The following is an 18,844-nucleotide window of genomic DNA, read 5'->3' as shown; positions in this document are numbered from 1 at the left end:
CCCTCTCCCCAGCTCCCTTTTCTCCACCCCACTCTACCCAGCCCCCTCTGTCCCCTCTCCCCAGACCCATGTCTTACTGAAGGCCTCCACCAGTTCGATCTGATGGCTGTAGGGCACCAGGGGTTCTGGCAGCTCGGAGAAGAAGGCCTTCATGGCCCCGGCCACCGTGTTGATAGTGAAGTCCTTCTCCACCAGGTCCAGGTTATGGTCTAGCAGGGAGACAGAGAGCAGGAGAGAGAGAGGTTCATTAGAATAAGACATGGAAGAGACACCTGATTTAGGACATGATCTACAAGAGACAACAATATGAAACACACACACAAAAGGTCTGCCTTAAACTCATTTGTTTTACTGCTATAGTATCACCCCACCTGGTGATAGACTAAAATACCTGACTAAACAAACCACAACACCAGCACACAATACAAGTTCCGTATATCTTAGAGAACACCGCTTATCCCGTTAGAAGGAACTACACCCAATTGGCCCCAGCTCCTCGGTGAGTCTCTTTTATTCAGTGTGGCAGGTCAGTATAAGGGACCACATGGGAGAGAATGGGAACGAGGTCAGCAGCACCAGAAGCACAACTGTTGATTAAAACTATAAACCAAGAGTAATCACAGGCGACGCCTGTCCTGCTGCCACGGGCTTGTTGTTCAAAACACAGAGAAAAAGTGTGAGAGAAGGAAGGGGTGAAGGAGGGGAGAAAAGGATAAGAATATATACACTGTTAAAAACCCTTCTCTGATTACTCTCTCCTATCTATGACAAATGTGGAGGAAGAGAGGCGGGGAGGAATAGAAAGTAGGGGATTGATTATGGAAGAGTTAGACAGATGGCAATGGTGTGGGAGAGGGGATAGCGAGGAAGGATGAAAGAGACAGAAAAAAGAGAGAAGGAAAATAGGACCTGTTGTGTACATAACAGAGCAGCTTCAGTGATAACACTGGTCCCTAGTCAGTTCTCACCCAGTAATGCCTAGTGCTTCCGATTCAGACCTGTTCTCAGACCAGGCCTCAGAGTGAGCTCCAGATCTCAGTGCTCCTGAAGCCCGGTTTAGATAAAAACAGCCGACATAAGGAGAGACGAGACAGAACTAGCCAGTTTTAGAATTATGTGTGGAAGAATAGCTCACTAAAGACAGGGCATTCAGATCAAGAAGACGAGATGGGTAGTTGACTGTTTCCACGGTAACAGGGAATCTTCACAATGACTCGATACAACTTTGATACAAAGTTGCCACTTGTTATAGCACGGTGTTGTAGTGAACAAGTATCATGAAATACATGCACCAGAAACAGGGCACACGGACTTGTCAGATAAATATCACGGCAGCAAAATAGCTAACAGCGGTTTGCTTGGCTAAACACAGAACGTCAGGGCACTGCTCTCTAATTGGCTAAACAAATCCGTCTCATCCCAAGTCTTTAGCTAAGATTTGACATGTTGAACTTTGGAAACTCCAGCAGCCGACATGAGAAGTTCTAAAACTAGTCTGGTCTCGGCTGTTGTATCTGAACTGGCTGTGTGGCTCCATCACCATGGGTTACCTTTGCTGTAAGGGGTGGCTAGGTGACAGCTGATTGGGTGCTATGGTCTACCGGTGCTGTAATTTCATGTGTAATTGTATTGTCACCTTGGTCTAGGGTCCTGTTCGACTGGACACAGGACTTCGCTTCTGATTACCTCAGCCGGATTCAGCCTCACTGATTTCTCTCCCACACACACGCGCGCGCGAGCATGCTTCATTAACCAAACCAATCTGGGAGGAAATTAACAGCCCACACACACACACACACACACACACACACGCTACGCTACGATGTGAGGAAGGCCTCTCCTTCCTGCATATCCATGATACAGATGCTCCCAGGTTAATTAGGCGAATCCATTAGACAACAGGCTTCTGGACAGATACAACACACTAACACTGCACCTCCATGGCCTGTTTGTGCCTAGGTATGTGAGTGTGTTTCTGTGTATTGGTGAGTGTGTGTGTGTGTGTGTGTGTGTGTGTGTGTGCGCGCATAGGTCAGTATGTGCACATAGGCACTGACCACAGGTGGCACGGGGTCTGACGACTCTACAATAATTACACTCAGTCTGACCAGGCAATGTTTTTCCACTCCTCAATTGTCCAGTGTTGGTAAGCACGTGCCCACCGCAGCCAGTTCCTGTTTTTAGCTGATAGGAGTGGAACCCGGTGTGGTCGCCTGCTGCAATAGTCCATCCATGACAAGGACCGATGAGTTGTGCTTTATCAAATGACGTTCTGCACACCACTGTTGTACTGCGCCGTTATTTGCACGATTCTTGCCATTCTCCTTCGACCTCTCATCAACGAGATGTTTTCACCCACAGGACTGTTTTCTGTTTGTCGCCCCGTTCTCAGTGAACCCTAGACCAGCGTGCAGGGGTGCACGTACAGGTTTTTTGCCCTTACACTACACAGCGGATTCAAATTATCAAAGCTTGATGATTAGTTGATTATTAGAATCAGCTGTGTAGTGCTAGGGTTAAAAACTAAAATGTGCACTCCTTGGGGTCCCGAGGACAGAGTTTGGGAAAACTTGCCCTAGACACTCGCGGGTAAAAAGCCCAGGAGGCCGGCCCTTTCTGAGATACTGGAACCGGCACGCCTGGCACCGATGATCACACCACACTCAAAGTTGCTTAGGTCACTTGTTTTGCCCATTGTAAATGTTCAATCGAACAGTAACTGAATGCCTCAAACCCTGTCTGCCCGCTTTATATAGTCAGCCACATGACTGTCTGTAGGGGTGAACCGTTTTTGTGAACCTAATAAACTGGTCACTGAGTGTATAGCATATTGTTGACAATTCATATTGTTGGTGTGTGTGTGTGTGTGTGTGTGTGTGTGTGTGTGTGTGTGTGTGTGTGTGTGTGTGTGTGTGTGTGTGTGTGTGTGTTGAATGTCTACGGTCAAAAAGAGAGGTTCTGGTGACTCACCCTGGTCAAACTGCCTCTGCATGCTCTCCATCTCTGACTTGTTCCCACTCACTCTGTAGATCCCTTCTGTAGTGATACCTGAGAGAGAGAGCGGAGAGAGAGAGAAGCGAGAGAGAGAGAGAGAGAGAGAGAGAGATTCAGTACACTTTATCCACCTGATGCTTTCAACAAGACATTTTATCATCAATCCAACTCACAGTCTGAACACACACACTCGCAGACATCGACAAGTACCCCTATATATCCTCTGCATAAGCAGGTCCAATAGAGTGCTGTTAGAAGCAGTGTTCTATGCAGAGATTGTGTAGTAATGAAACAACAGACACATTGGAGAGTCTATTAGTGGCCTCCCACCGAGACAGATCATAAGCGCTATCAATGAAACTCATAAAGCACCAGGGCAGGCTTGCAGAAAGTGTTCCGGTGCTTTCGGTCCTACTGGGGCTACTAGAGTTCAAGATCCATAAAAATGACTTAATGAACTCTGGTCCCATGTGTTCATTATCCCGTTCTTTCTCCTCCTCTTTGCTTATCATCATCTCCTCTCTCTGCAATCCATGCCTTTACCACAGTCATGGACAGGACAAGGGTGTGGAAAGATGGTGAGTGAGAGAGCTAGAGAGAAGGAGGAGGGAGGGAGACAGACAAAGACAAATCCCGAGACAGGGAGAGGCGGGAGGAAATTAGTCTCTCAGTCAAGACGAGCGGCATCGATCCCCTCCTTCTGTCGATCAATTATCCACAAAAGCTTTTCTAGCCAGACTCCAGGGGAACAGGGGATGGAAAGCGAGATGGAGAGGGGAGGAGGGAGACAGAGGGAAGTGGAAGGGAGACATGGAGGGAGTGAAAAATAGAAGAGAATAGCAAAAGGAGAGGAGGAAGAGACATACTATATAATAATACATGCCATTTAGCAGAGGCTTTTATCCAAAGCGTCTTACAACAGAGAGTGCAAACCCTTTCCCATTAGTGGCCCCAGCAGGAATCAAACCCACGACCCTGGCGTAGGGCTGTTATGGTGACCGTATTACCGCCACTCACGAGTCATGACCATAGTCAAATTCCACGTGACCGCTGAGTCATGGTAACCAGGCTTCTCCAAAACCGCTGATGGTCATTAGTAGCCTACCAAACTTGCTAACGTCCAGTCGCTAATGGCCTGGTACTCAGCGCTCTATTATCCCTCTAACCACTCTGACATCAATGCAAATTTATTGGAAATCAAATCAAACTTCAGGAGAGCCCTGGCATTCAGAGTTTGAGCGGAATAGGATCACCTGTTGCTCAGCGAGAGACAGCTCCCAATAGCCGGTTGATGCATGGGATTAAATAAGTGTTCATATAAGCCCATGTTGCGCGACATTTCTATAGGCGACGCTAGGATATCGTGTGAGAAAACAGAGTTTTGATAGCCTCTATTAAAAAGAGGATCTCATCAGTTTTCTATAAGCTATATAACTATATTTATTTCTCAACTTTCCTAATATTAAGCACATTGCTTCACTTAAAAAAAAAATTAACCTAAAATTTTTAACAAAAAATAATTATTAAAAAATTAAAAAATATATATAAAAATCGGCATAGCCTACCTGGCTGGCATGAAAATGAACCGAAGGAAAGGTGTCCAGGATGCTGGCCTTCTAGGCAGAGTTGCAAAGAAAAAGCTGTATCTCAGACTGACCAATAAAAATATTAAGATGGGTGAAAGAACACAGACACTGGACAGAGGAACTCTGCCTAGAAGGCCAGCATCCCGCGGTCGCCTCTTCACTGTTGACGTTGAGACTGGTGTTTTGAGGGAAATATTTGATGAAGCTGCCAGTTGAGGACTTGTGAGGCGTCCGTTTCTCAAACTAGACACTAAATGTACTTGTCCTCTTGCTCAGTTGTGCACCGGGGCCTCCCACTCCTCTTTCCATTCTGGTTAGAGCCAGTTTGCGCTGTTTTGTGAAGGGAGTAGTACACAGTGTTGTACGAGATCTTCAGTTTCTTGGCAATTTTTCACATGGAATAGTCTTCATTTCTCAGAACAAGAATAGACTGATGAGTTTCAGAAGAAAGTTATTTGTTTCTGGCCAATTTGAGCCTGTAATCGAACCCACAAATGCTGATGCTCCAGATACTCAACTAGTCTAAAGAAGGCCAGTTTTATTGCTTCTTTAATTAGAAGAACAGTTTTCAGCTGTGCTAACATAATTGCAAAAGGGTTTTCTAATGATCAATTAGCCTTTTAAAATGATAAACTTGGATTAGCTAACAACAACGTGTTATTGAAATACAGGAGTGATGGTTGCTGACAATGGGTCTCCGTACACCCATGTAGATATTCCATTTAAAAAAAAGAAGAAAATCAGCCGTTTCCAACTACAATAGTAATTTACAACATTAACAATGTCTACACTGTATTTCTGATCAATTTTATTTTAAATGGACTAAGAATTTGCTTTTCTTTCACGGTAGTGTATGTGGACACCCCTTCAAATTAGTGGATTCGGCTATTTCAGCCACACCCGTTGCTGACAGGTGTATACCATTGAGCACACAGCCATGCAATCTTCATAGACAAACATTGGCAGTAGAAGGGCCTTACTGAAGAGCTCAGTCACTTTCAACGTGGCACCGTCATAGGATTCCACCTTTCCAACAAGTCAGTTCGACAAATTTCTGCCCTGCTAGAGCTGCCCTAGGCAACTGTAAGTGCGAAGTGGAAAAGTCTAGGATCAACAACGGCTCAGCCACAAAGTGGTAGGCCACACAAGCTCACAATACAGGACCGCCAAATGCTGAAGCACATGGCGCGTAAAAATCGTCTGTCCTCGGTTGTAACACTCAAACTGCCTCTGGAAGCAACGTCAACACAACTGTTCGTCAGGAGCTTCATGAAGTGGGTTTCCATGGCCGAGCAGCCGCACACAAGCCTAAGATCACCATGCACAATGCCAAGCGTCGGCTGGAGTGGTGTAAAGCTCGCCGCCATTGGAGAGATGAATCACGCTTCCCCATCTGGCAGTCCAATGGACGAATCTGGGTTTGGCAGTTTCCAGGAGAACGCTAACTGCCCCAATGCATAGTTCCAACTGTAAAGTTTGGTGGAGGAGGAATAATTGTCTGGGGCCGTTTTCATGGTTTGGGTAGGCCCCTTCGTTCCAGAGAAGGGAAATCCTAACGCTACAGCATACAATGACATTCTTGACAAATCTGTGCTTCCAACTTTGTGGCAACAGTTTGGGGAAGGCCCTTTCCTGTTTCAGCATGACAATGCCCCGTGTACAAAGCGTGATCGATACAGAAAGGGTTTGTCAAGATCTGTGTTGAAGAACTTGACTGGCCTACACAGAGCCCTGACCTCAACCCCATCCAACACCTTTGGGATGAATTGGAATAACGACTGCGAGCCAGGCCTAATCGCCCGACATCAGTGCCAACCTCACTAATGCTCGTGGCTGAATGAAAGCAAGTCCCTGCAGCAATATTCCAACATCTAGTGGCATACCTTCCCAGAAGAGTGGAGGCTGTTATAGCAGCAAAGGAGACACCAACTCCATATTAATTCACATGATTTTGGAATGAGATGTTCAACGAGCAGGTGTCCACATACTTTAGGTAATGTAGCGTATATACAGTGCATTCAGACCCCCTTCCCTTTTTCCACATTTTGTTATGTTACAGCCTTATTCTAAAATCTATTAACAAAAAAAAATCTGCACACAATATCCTATAATGACAAAGAAAAACAGGTTGAATTTGTTTCAAGTGTATTAAAAATACAAAAAAGAAATACCTTAATTACTTAAGTATTCAGACCCTTTGCTATGAGTCTTGAAATTGAGCTCAGGTGCATTTTATTTCCATTGATCATCCTTGAGATGCTTCTACAACTTGGGAGTCCACCGGTGGTAAATTCAATTGATTGGACATGATTTGGAAAGGCACACACACAAATATATATGTTCCACAGTTGACAGTGCATGTCAGAGCAAAAACCCAAGCCTCGAGGTCGAAGGAATTGTCCATGGAGCTCCGAGACAGGATTGTGTCGAGGCACAGATCTGGGGAAGGGTTCCAAAACATATCTGCAGCATTGAAGGTCCTCAAGAACACACTGGCCTCCATCATTGTTAAATGGACGAAGTTTGGAACCACTAAGACTCTTCCTAGAGCTGGCCGACCCGGCCAAACTGAGCAATCGGGGGAGAAGGGCCTTGGGCAGGAAGGTGACCAAGAACCCAATGGTCACTCTGACAGAGCTCTAGAGTTCCTCTGTGGAGATGGGAGAACCTTCCAGAAAGACAACCATCTCTGCAGCACTCCACCAAGTCTCCAGACTGAAGCCAATCCTCAGTAAAAAGGCACTTGACAGCCTGCTTGGAGTTCGCCAAAAGACACCTAAAGACTCTCAGACCACAAGAAACAAGAATCTCTGGTCTGATGAAACCAAGACTCTACTCTTTGGCCTGAATGCCACGTGTCACTTCTGGAGGAAACCTGGCACCATCCCTACATTGAAGCAAGGTGGTGGCAGCATCATGCTGTGGGGATGTTTTTCTGTGGCAGGGACTGGGAGACTAGTCAGGATTGAGGGTAAGATGAACAGAGAAAAGTAGAGAGAGATTATTGAGGACCTCAGATGGGGTGAAGGTTCACCGTCCAACAGGACAACAACCCTAAGCACAAAGCCAAGACAACACAGGAGTGGCTTCGGAACAAGTTTCTGAATGTCCTTGAACCTGATCAAACATCTCTGGAGAAATCTGAAAATATCTGTGCAGCGACGCCCCCCATCCAACCTGACGGCGCTTGAGAGGATCTGCAGAGAAGAATGTGAGAAACTCCCTAAATACAGGTCTGCCAAGATTGTAGCGTCATACCCAAGAAGACTCGAGGCTGTAATCGCTGACAAAGGTGCTCCAACAAAGTACTGAGTAAAAGGTCTGAATGCTTATGTAAATGTGATGTCCGTATTTAATTTTTAATACATTTGCAACAAAAAAAAAACGTTTTGCTTCGTCATTCTGGGGTATTGCGTGTAAATGTATGATTTATTTTTGTTTTAATTGATCCATTTTAGAATAAGGCTGTAATGTAACTAAATGTGTAAAAGCTCAATGGGTCTTAATACTTTCCGAACGCACCGTACAGTGAGGGAATGAAGTATTTGATCCCCTGCTGATTTTGTACGTTTGCCCACTGACAAAGAAATGATCAGTCTATCATTTTAATGGTAGGTTTATTTGAACAGCGAGAGACAGAATAACAACAACAAAATCCAGAAAAACGCATGTAAAAAATGTTATAAAATGATTTGCATTTTAATGAGGGAAATAATTATTTGACCCCTCTGCAAAACATGACTTAGTACTTGGTGGCAAAACCCTTGTTGGCAATCACAGAGGTCAGACATTTCTTGTAGTTGGCCACCAGGTTTGCACACATCTCAGGAGGGATTTTGTCCCACTCCTCTTTGCAGATCTTCTTTAAGTCATTAAGGTTTCGAGGCTGATGTTTGGCAACTCGAACCGTCAGCTGCCTCCACAGATTTTCTATGGGATTAAGGTCTGGAGACTGGCTAGGCCACTCCAGGACCTTAATGTGCTTCTTCTTGAGCCACTCCTTTGTTGCCTTGGCCGTGTGTTTTGGGTCATTGTCATGCTGGAATACGCATCCACAACCCATTTAATGCCCTGGCTGAGGGAAGGAGGTTCTCACCCAAGATTTGACGGTACATTGCCCCGTCCATCGTCCCTTTGATGCGGTGAAGTTGTCCTGTCCCCTTAGCAGAAAAACACCCCCAAAGCATGTTTCCACCTCCATGTTTGACGGTGGGGATGGAATTCTTGGGGTCATAGGCAGCATTCCTCCTCCTCCAAACACGGTGAGTTGAGTTGATGCCAAAGAGCTCCCTTTTGGTCTCATCTGACCACAACACTTTCACCAGATGTTCATTGGCAAACTTCAGACGGGCATGCATATGTGCTTTCTTGAGCAGGGGGACCTTGCGGGCGCTGCAGGGTTTTCGTCCTTCACGGCGTAGTGTGTTACCAATTGTTTTCTTGGTGACTATGGTCCCAGTTGCCTTGAGATCATTGACAAGATCCTCCCGTGTAGTTCTGGGCTGATTCCTCACCGTTCTCATGATCATTGCAACCCACGAGGTGAGATCTTGCATGGAGCCCCAGGCCGAGGGATATTGACAGTTCTTTTTTGATTCTTCCATTTGCGAATAATCGCACCAAATGTTGTCACCTTCTCACCAAGCTGCTTGGCGATGGTCTTGTAGCCCATTCCAGCCTTGTGTAGGTCTGCAATCTTGTCCCTGACATCCTTGGAGAGCTCTTTGGTCTTGGCCATGGTGGAGAGTTTGGAATCTGATTGATTGATTGCTTCTGTGGACAGGTGTATTTTATACAGGTAACAAGCTGAGATTAGGAGCACTCCCTTTAAGAGTGTGCTCCTAATCTCAGCTCGTTACCTGTATAAAAGACACCTGGGAGCCAGAAATCTTTCTGATTGAGAGGGGGTCAAATACTTATTTCCTTCATTAAAATGCAAATCAATTTAGAACATTTTTTACATGCATTTTTCTGGATTTTTATGTTGTTATTCTGTCTCTCACTGTTCAAAGAAACCTACCATTAAAATTATAGACTGATCATTTCTTTGTCAGTGGGTAAATGTACAAAACTTGTTTCCTCTCACTGTATGTCTATCTACATACAGTGGTTCCTCCTTTAAAAGTTACGTCATACCCAGCATTCTGTGGCACATCATTTAATTCTCAGCCATTTCTTCTGTTACTGCAAGTTATTGCTAGTTTGACCACCAGAGGGCATCTTTGAGAAGCGTTTGATAATATTCCGTATCGGCATTACCAGAGAATTTAAAACCTTTTTTTTAATAACATAGTATATGGGATTGATTTTAAGAAATTCAGCTTAATTATTTTGATTAATATTAGGGTGTTTCCATTCACAGAAAAATTGTCCGTTTGTAAATTCAGGCCATTTCGTTCTCGGAGAGCAAACTGGACGTTCGGCCCGAGGAGTTAGGTTGATTTGAGCGTTCTGGCCTTACAACGGCAGTCAAGCACCCAAGCTAATGTTGGCTAGCTACTTCCAGACACAAATGAGACAACTCTGACCATTTCACTCGCCCTAGTAGAGCTGGTAAGGCCGTCGTTTTGAAGTAGTCGCAAAAAAAAAAAAAGGTCTTATTTTAGTGCCTTTTTCACCCTGTCAGCTCCTATTAGTTCTATTGAGCACCATGGCACCAACTCGCCTTCCGAACATTCTATTCCCAGCGTATTGTTCAATGTCACAATGCCCACATTTTATAGTTAAAATGTAAACAAAAATAATATTGGAACTCTGCGGTCTTCCCATTGTTTCCTATGGGGGAAATATAGGTATGTGTCTATTTCGCCAAATATCTCGTAATGTGTATATTTAGATTTTCTTTTCAATTCGGGTGTAACAGGTGTGAATTGGCTAGCTAGTTTGCTGGGTGCGCGCTAATAGCGTTTCAATCGGTGACGTCACTCGCTCTGAGACCTAGAAGTAGTTGTTCCCCTTGCTCTGCAAGGGCCGCGGCTTTTGTCGAGATGGGTAACGATGCTTCGAGGGTGGCCGTTGTCTATGTGTGCAGAGGGTCCTTGGTTCGAGCCCAGGTAGGGGCGAGGAGCGGGACGGAAGCAGAACTGTTACACGGGAATCATCTCCTCTTTGTAATTATGTAAGTCTGGGCAGCGTGCTCGTTTGTCATCGATCGCTAGACCAGAAATAGTCAGAAGTAAATGTTTTCCCTACTTTTTCATTACGCAGACATAAGCACAGTTAACACCATCGAGGTGCGGATGTTTACTTTCTACACAAGTTTTTTTCCCCCCCCCCAGTTGTCTGACATACAGATTGTGTTAAAATAAAAAGGGATACATTTTTTATGGAATTCTAAGCATCACTCCAGTCAAAACAGGCTCTGCGAACGTTCGATTCAATTAATTTGCTATGGGCTCGCGCTAGTGTTCCAGTTTAGCCAACGTTCTTAAGCAGTTTTTCAGCCTTGGGTGAATTTTGACTCGTTCTATTGTCCGGCCTATAGATAGCCAGAGCAAATTTACAAAAGCACCCGAATGTCCATTGAGAAAGCACGACTATACCATTTAGCTAAGCTAAGAATGACGAGAATAATCAAGTCAATAAACGTTGTGTAGTTAGATAGCCTATAGTTAATATACTGGCAAGTTTGATGTATAACTACTGACGTTAGGTAGCCTGCTAACATACCGGTATATACTGCTGTAATGATATGCTGTGGTTCGTAATGATAGTGTTGCTAACAAATTGTCAGCCAACATAACGTGTAAGGCAACTTATTTGAAAAGTCATTACTTTATTACATTGAGTAGCAAGCTACCGCTTGGTCGTTGGGCAAATATTTTTTTTAGCCCTCCTCCTCAACTTGCAACAAATTGCTGTTTCCATCTCATTCCTTTCCCTCTTCCACGCGTCATCATTGTGCTCCGGAGTGACTCGCTTGTGGGCGTCCTGGCAGGATATGGCAGCATCTTCGGTTGTGCGTCAAGAATTCTGCATACAGTAGCATGTTTGTATGAAGGTGTAGTTATTCACAGGCAAATTGGTATATGCTATAGAGGTACATTTGTGTCTTTGTCGAGAGCAAAACCTTTTCCATTTTCTATCAAAAATAATTGTTCTGAAAGCAACTTTTCTTCCAGACACAAATTAAGTCAAAGCAGCCACCTAAGAAGATGGCATCTCAGGTAAACAGCACTGGGCTGTATTGATGTATCCTAAAAATGACATCTGTTGCTTTAGATTGAATGGTCATATCTCAGTTATTGTTTTAATATCTATAAAAAAATAAGCTGAGAGCGAGCTGACCAAGGGGTCGAAAATGTATATATTGCCAGATGTTCACTGTCCGAGGAACAGACCGTGGAAGCTTTATTGCTGGCAAAAGTGTCCATAACCAAAGGTAATTAAACTGTTCTGTGTTCTTTTCCTCCATCTCTGCCTGTCTTGTTGTACATGGAACCTGTCTCACGTGCATGAATTAAAAAACCCTTCAGATGTCAGCTGCTAATTTTCAGATTTACATCACATAAACACAGCCATTTTCACTGGACTATCTGTTGCTGCCAAGTCATGATTTCCCTGGGGGTTAGCCTTGCAATAACCAAGTGGTGAGACACATAACCCTCTATATTTAAATGTTTCAGGTACACTCCGATGGGTGTCCGCGTCACATACAGTATCTTCTATTGTTTGTCCTCATGTGTCTGTTTTTCAGCATAAAGTACTCTGTAGCCACTTAGTGTGGACACAAGGTGAGACCACACACACAATAACAGTCTCTCTCCTTCACTTCATCTCTCTCTCCCCAAATACGCTAGGTTACATCAGCTGTTTTGGTGAACCCCTCCCGCATCTGAACAGGCTGACACAGAATGATCATAGGTGAGATGTCACTTGGTCGGGTCAACAGGAAGTATTATTAAAGAGATGCTTTACATTGAAATACAGACAGAGCTGTAGTAGTCCCAGAGTTAATGTCCCCAAGGTCAGTTTTGTATTTCACCTCCTGATTTAAGATGACTGACAATGTTCGAATAAAATTTAAAAAAAAGCTTAATTATGCTCTCTCGTCTGCAGGTATGTTTTGATGTGAGAGAGGAAGCCAGTCCCGTCATCACCACCTCACCCACTCTTAAGATAACCTTCAGGCCAAACTGGGGGCCCAAGGCTTTCTGTCTTCTACACCTCTCTCCCCACCTCGTCTTTCTTCCTCGTTTTATAATGCACACCATATGTGCATTGAAGTACAGATTGAACTCATATTTATAATATTACAATTAGAATTATAATGCATTTATAACACCTGGATAATGAACTTCTTTCAATAAAACGTTTCACATTCTCCACTGGTTGAAATTAAGTAATCTCATTGAAATAGTATCCTGTGTCCTCAGATTAATGCAGATGGAGGGAGTTAGATATGCATATTTTCTTCTCTCTGTATATATGGATTACAAATCAATCATGTTTCTAGTCTATTGCATAGTTACAATGTGTAATCATTGACGTCCCAGGAGCGGTAAACACCGTTGAAGTGTATAATTGTAATACATACATGCAGACACAGCATCATTCAAATAATGGCGTTTGAAAAAGAATGTCTCAGATTTATACCTGAATTTGCCATTCGCACCTTTATTTGCCAAGGAAGAATACATTCAATGTACAGGCTACAATGTGGGAATGTGGGCTACAATGTACAGGCTACAATGCGTGGTAATAACTACAGTACATGTGTATATAGGACTTGCATCCTTGGCACAATAAAGTTATATTCTACTCTATCCATGGTTTCATTAATGCCATTCACACTTGAAGTTGATACAACAACTATGATAGCTGAGGTTCATAGATTGGTTTGAATATTAGTTCAGAACCTAACGTTTCAGGGTCCATTTACAGATCGTCTACACATCCATAGGCATACAGTTATTTTTATCTTCCACTACACAATAAGCAAGTAAATAGTTAGCTAGCTATGTTACTTCAGCCGCATTGCAAGGCAAGCTTACACAATTGTACATTCAATTTGCAGTAAATGCTTTAGCTAGCTAGATTCTTTACATCCACTATTTCACAAGACAACAGCCTGGTTTGCTGGTTTTCCCAGGAGTCCCTAAAAACATTAAATAACACGAATTACAAATGAATTCTAACACTAGCTAGCTGGCTAATGTTAGCTAGTCAGATAACTTGCTAAATAGCGATTTTCGTAAGTTAACTTTATGACGAAAAAATATGCAAACGTTTATCTCTACATTAAGTAACATTTTGCTCTCAATTGTAAAAATGTTCCTTGACTCGTTATGACGTTATAACAACTTACATCTGGTTCCACCGTAATGTTTTAATCAGCCATCTTTGTTGAAAAACACCACAAGGCAAGGGTGGCTCGATTCAAAATTCATCATTGGAACCACTCGATATGATTGGTCATATAAAAACTTTGGGACCCAAATGCATAATGAGTGCTCTACCTCCCCCCTTGTGGTGGTCTAGAGCAATGAAGCCGTGGCACTGTGTACCTCCAAGTCCCGCGGTGCAAGTTCACAACTTTTTAAGAAGGAACCACTGTAGGGCAGCAGGCTCTAAGGTGCAGGATTGAGTAACCGGGTGGTAGCCGGCTAGTGACTAAGTTCAGGGCAGGGTACTGGGTGAAGGCCGGCTAGTGACGGCTATTTAACAGTCTGATGGACTTGAAATAGAAACTGTCTCTCGGTTCCAGCTTTATTTCGTTTATGTAAAGATAAGATAAAAGTGAGAAAATTCAGATGGGTGAGAATATTATCACTTGTGAATAATACCCAGCTCATGCAGTCTAAGGGAAGAAAAAGTGAATTCCCTATTTTTGTGACTTGTTCAAAAATCATAGTTGCATGCAACATGTAGCCTAGCCCATAGGCCTATGTTTTGTTAAGGTTTGTATCACAAAAGTGGCCAAATAACTGTAACGTAACCGATAGGCCTAGGACCCCTGGAACATATTTGGAGAGCCCATAGCCTACAGAAAGCCTAGTGAAATGTGTTCTTACAAGAGGGTCCCAGCTTTTGTGATGCTATATTCATTACTAAATTCTTAAAATGAAGCACATTCATCCGCTTTACAACCGATGTAGCCTGCCTGGCATATTAAAAACGTAACCACACGTAACCTCCATTTGCTATTCGAGTGCAGGTTACGGATGAATTTTATTTTTTGTGGGCCATTGTAAATAAAAAATTATTCCACACACACACACACACACACACACACACACACACACACACACACACACACACACACACACACACACAGAGTATACAAAACATTAAAGGGATAATCCACCCAAAACTACAAATTCCTATTGTTAAGAGTGTTAAACCGTGTTAAATAACACATTTTTTTGTGAACAAATGTTTCATTTTGCTGTTATAACAAGGTTGGTAGAAACATGCGAATATCATTTTGGAGAAATATGTTGCAGCTCAAGTCTACTACAAAAACCCACAATTCTACTGTATGTTCTCTCTCTCCCTGGAATGGCTGGCTAGCTAGAAAATATAGCTACACACACAATAATACCAAACTCAATATGAGCATGTGAAGAAGCTAATTAGCTGTAAAATTACCTAAAACAAACCGGTCAATCAATTTAGGAGTCTAACTTACCAAGTTCAACTTGCAGTTTGTCTCTGCCACAGAGCTATAAAACGGGGTCTCTGCCCTGAGCGAGAACAACATTACGTTGATTTCCCACAGAGATCATTTTGAGGGGATGGAAACTCCATTAGGATCGGATTGCGTGATGATTAGTTTGGCAACAGCGTGACGCAGCATGACAATGTGAATGCGTTGGGTCGACAGTCAGTCGGGTGAGCCGTTTCTCCATTCATTTCATAATGGGATTCCTATCTCCATTTCCTACAGACACGGCGCATTGCGACAGATGCAAATTCATAATTTGTTACACTGTTTAGATTGAGCACATTAATAAAAATATGTACTTTGTCATGACGATATAAAACAGAAGGAAGTGTTCGACAAAAATGCCCATACCATCTATTGGCTGATTTTGGCAATCTGGAGTGCAGGTAATTGTTTTAAAAGCGGTGTGAAATATGATAGTGTGGTATCCCCATCTCCAGTGACAATCATCATTTAGCTACGACGCCTTCCTTCACGATTTCCTGATTTTCACAGGTGGACCACTTAGAATTTAAATCATGCCAAAAACATGTATTTTACCTACCCACTGACAGAATATAGGCTTTCACCAAATCGAGTTTTATGATATTAATTTCTGGGAGTGGATTATTCCTTTAAGAACACCTGCTCTTTCCATGACAGACTGACCAGATGAATCCAGGTGAATGAGAGACTGACGAAGTGTGTGCAGCCTGCACAAGAAACAGCAGAGAGCATAGCATGTCTTTCATGGAACTTTTTTCAAATCATCATTACAGTCACATCATGCAGACTTAGAATGTATTAAACATCAAAACATATAGCCTGATGTTTGTAGCACAACTAAAGTTGCATAAACAACTAAATGAAGCATATAGAAGGATCTGTTTCTTTGTTAACAGCTCAAAACAGAATAGTCGCATGCGCGCACTCCCTCGGGAAATCGTTTAGGAAAAATATCCTTTCTATTTTATTTAGCTATGTTGAATTGTATTCTTCTTACTTTAAAATAATGCCACAGAAATTATAGTGTAGCCCACAGCCATAGTCAGATCAGGACCTAACATAAGGACGACTCAGAGTATGCTATTCTGTTCTTCTGAAATAGACTACATTTCCTTCATATCATGTTTCTTTAGGCCTGCCTAAAATAAATAGATTTATTGTTGTGGTGTAGGCATAACAATCACCTGCTTACAAAATGTAATGACCGCCACAGCACTACTCTGGCAAGCTACCGCCATGCTCTTACCATACAGAGCCAGAGTGAGGTAACAAGGACAGGGGAGGAAGGGGGAGAGAGATAGAGGGAGGATGGTAGTGGAAATGCAGAGGTCAGAGAGCGTGATGTCAAGGTCAACTTCCATCACCTTCTTTGTTCTGAGAGCAGCTCTGGACCAGTTTCCTTTCCTCTGCAGCGACCGGGGTCAAACCAAACACTAGCACTTCCTGTGAACAGCTCATCTACATCCTGTCTTGAGCAACCATCTCCTGCTTCTACAGGACTATCCCATCTCATAATCATGACATATTTTTATTACATTTTCTTCCCCTCATCTCTCCCAGTCTTTTTCCACCTACAGTATATCAGACACCATCAAGTGATGTCCCAAACACAAACATGCCCACGATAAGCATTAAACTGAGAATGTGTGAACAGCTCTCGCTCTCTTCCTATCACTCATTCATCATGACAAACACACACAGAAGAGAGTGGCAGTTGGCTTCGGAGGCGTGTTGGCAAAGCATCTCTGACAAGGGTCAGACTGATCCTCAGCCCAGATGTGGGGTTTGTATCAGGGTCTCATGGCCGCTGGCAACAAGCAGCCGTTTTCATAGGCCATCACTGGCTGCTGCCCTTTACGTCGCTATGGAGCTCGCTAGAACAAGGAGACGTGCTCACGCACGCTAACACGCATTCATCATCTCAATACACACAACTCACTGGGTGGGAACAGAAACCTTACTCCGTATGGAGCGGAAGGGATGGAGAGAGAGAAAGAGAGCGAGAGAGATGGTGGAAGAAAGAGAAAGTAAAATTAGAGGAAAAGAAGTGGGGGTACAAAAAGGAGGGAATGCAAAAGGAGAGGAGTACGGGAAGATGGATCGAAAGGGAATAACTATCAAAGGTGTGAGAGGGATGAAGGTAAAGAGGGAGGACAGAGGGAGAGACTGTTGGAAGACGAGTGGGGGTGGTGGGAGCGCCCTTACACAGACATTGAGAGGGGGATGGAGGAAGGATAAGAGGATGTGTATAGGAGAGCAGTGGGCAGCTCGGACAATAACGTAGGGCGGGTATGTATTTTTGGTATAGGGTGAGGGAGAGGGGAAGGATGTAGGTCTGATCCATAACGTCACTTATCCCCAACGCCCTGGACACCTTTAGTGTTACAATCATAGAGCCGTCCTCTGCCTCTCCTCCGTCACACTCAACAAAAAGAGGGGGGCACAAGGAAGGCATGGCCGATTAATTAGGGCCGATTTCACGTTTCATAAATCGGTAATCTGCATTTTTGGACGCTGATTATGGCCGATTACATTGCACTCCATGAGGAGACTGCGTGGCAGGCTGACCACCTGTTACGCGAGTGCAGCAAAGAGCCAAGGTAAGTTGCTAGCTAGCATTAAACGTATCTTTTAAAAAACAATCAATCAATCTTAACATAATCACTAGATAAACTAGTAATATCATCAACCATGTGTAGTTGTTATCTAACGTGTCCTGCGTTGCATATAATCAAATCGGTGCCTGTTCATTTAATCACAGCCTACTTCGCCAAACAGGTGATGATTTAACAAGTGCATTCGCGAAAAAAAGCACTGTCGTTGCACCAATGTACATCAATGCCTTTCTTAAAAATCAATACACAAGTATATTTTTTTAAACCTGCATATTTATTTAAAAAGAAATTCATGTTAGCAGGCAATATTAACTAGGGAAATTGCGTCACTTCTCTATATGCAGCAGTTGGGGCAGCCTGGTTCGTTGCGAACTGTGTGAAGATCATTTCTTCCTAACAAAGACCGTAATTGAATTTGCCAGAATTATGATATAACATTGAAGGTTGTGCAATGTAACAGCAATATTTAGACTTAGGGATGCCACCCGTTAGATAAAGAATAAACGTTTTGTTTTCTAAACGATAGCTTCCGGATTTTACCATATTAATGACCTAAGGCTCGTATTTCTGTGTGTTTATTATATTATAACTAGGTCTATGATTTGATACTTTATAGAGCAGTCTGACTGAGCGGTGGTAGGCAGCAGCAGGCTCATAAGCATTCATTCAAACAGCACAACAGCTTGCAATACTTGAAGCACAGCGCTGTTTATGACTTCAAGCCTATCAGCTCCCGAGATTGGCAATACTATAGTGCATATAAGAACATCCAATAGTCAAAGGTATATGAAATACAAATGGTAGAGAGAAATAGTCCTATAAGTCCTATTATTACTACAACCTAAAACTTCTTAACTAGGAATATTGAAGACTCATGTTAAAAAGGAACCACCAGCTTTCATATGTTCTCATGTTCTGAGCAAGGAACTTAAACGTTAGCTTTTTACATGGCACATATTGCACTTTTACTTTCTTCTCCAACACTGTTTTTGCATTAT

The 18,844-nt window shown here is 43.2% G+C and overlaps 1 protein-coding gene across 2 annotated transcripts in view; it reads right to left on the bottom strand.

Moving 5' to 3' along the window:
• The window catches only part of arhgap35a (Rho GTPase activating protein 35a), a 103,572-nt gene that overhangs the window by 11,470 nt on the left and 73,258 nt on the right, over positions 1-18,844 (bottom strand). For both annotated transcript variants that reach the window (XM_045724377.2, XM_014213449.3), the window contains exons 4-5: positions 2,971-3,048; positions 78-209 (exon numbers count right to left, since the gene is read on the bottom strand). In XM_045724377.2, the coding sequence (XP_045580333.1) occupies positions 78-209; positions 2,971-3,048 (210 nt within the window). The remainder of the gene's footprint in view (positions 1-77; positions 210-2,970; positions 3,049-18,844) is intronic.

The sequence above is a fragment of the Salmo salar genome, chromosome 09, assembly GCF_965601325.2.
Source record: "Salmo salar chromosome 09, fSalSal1, whole genome shotgun sequence".
Taxonomy (NCBI): Eukaryota; Metazoa; Chordata; class Actinopteri; order Salmoniformes; family Salmonidae; genus Salmo; species Salmo salar.
This window is presented reverse-complemented; position numbering and strand designations above follow the sequence as displayed.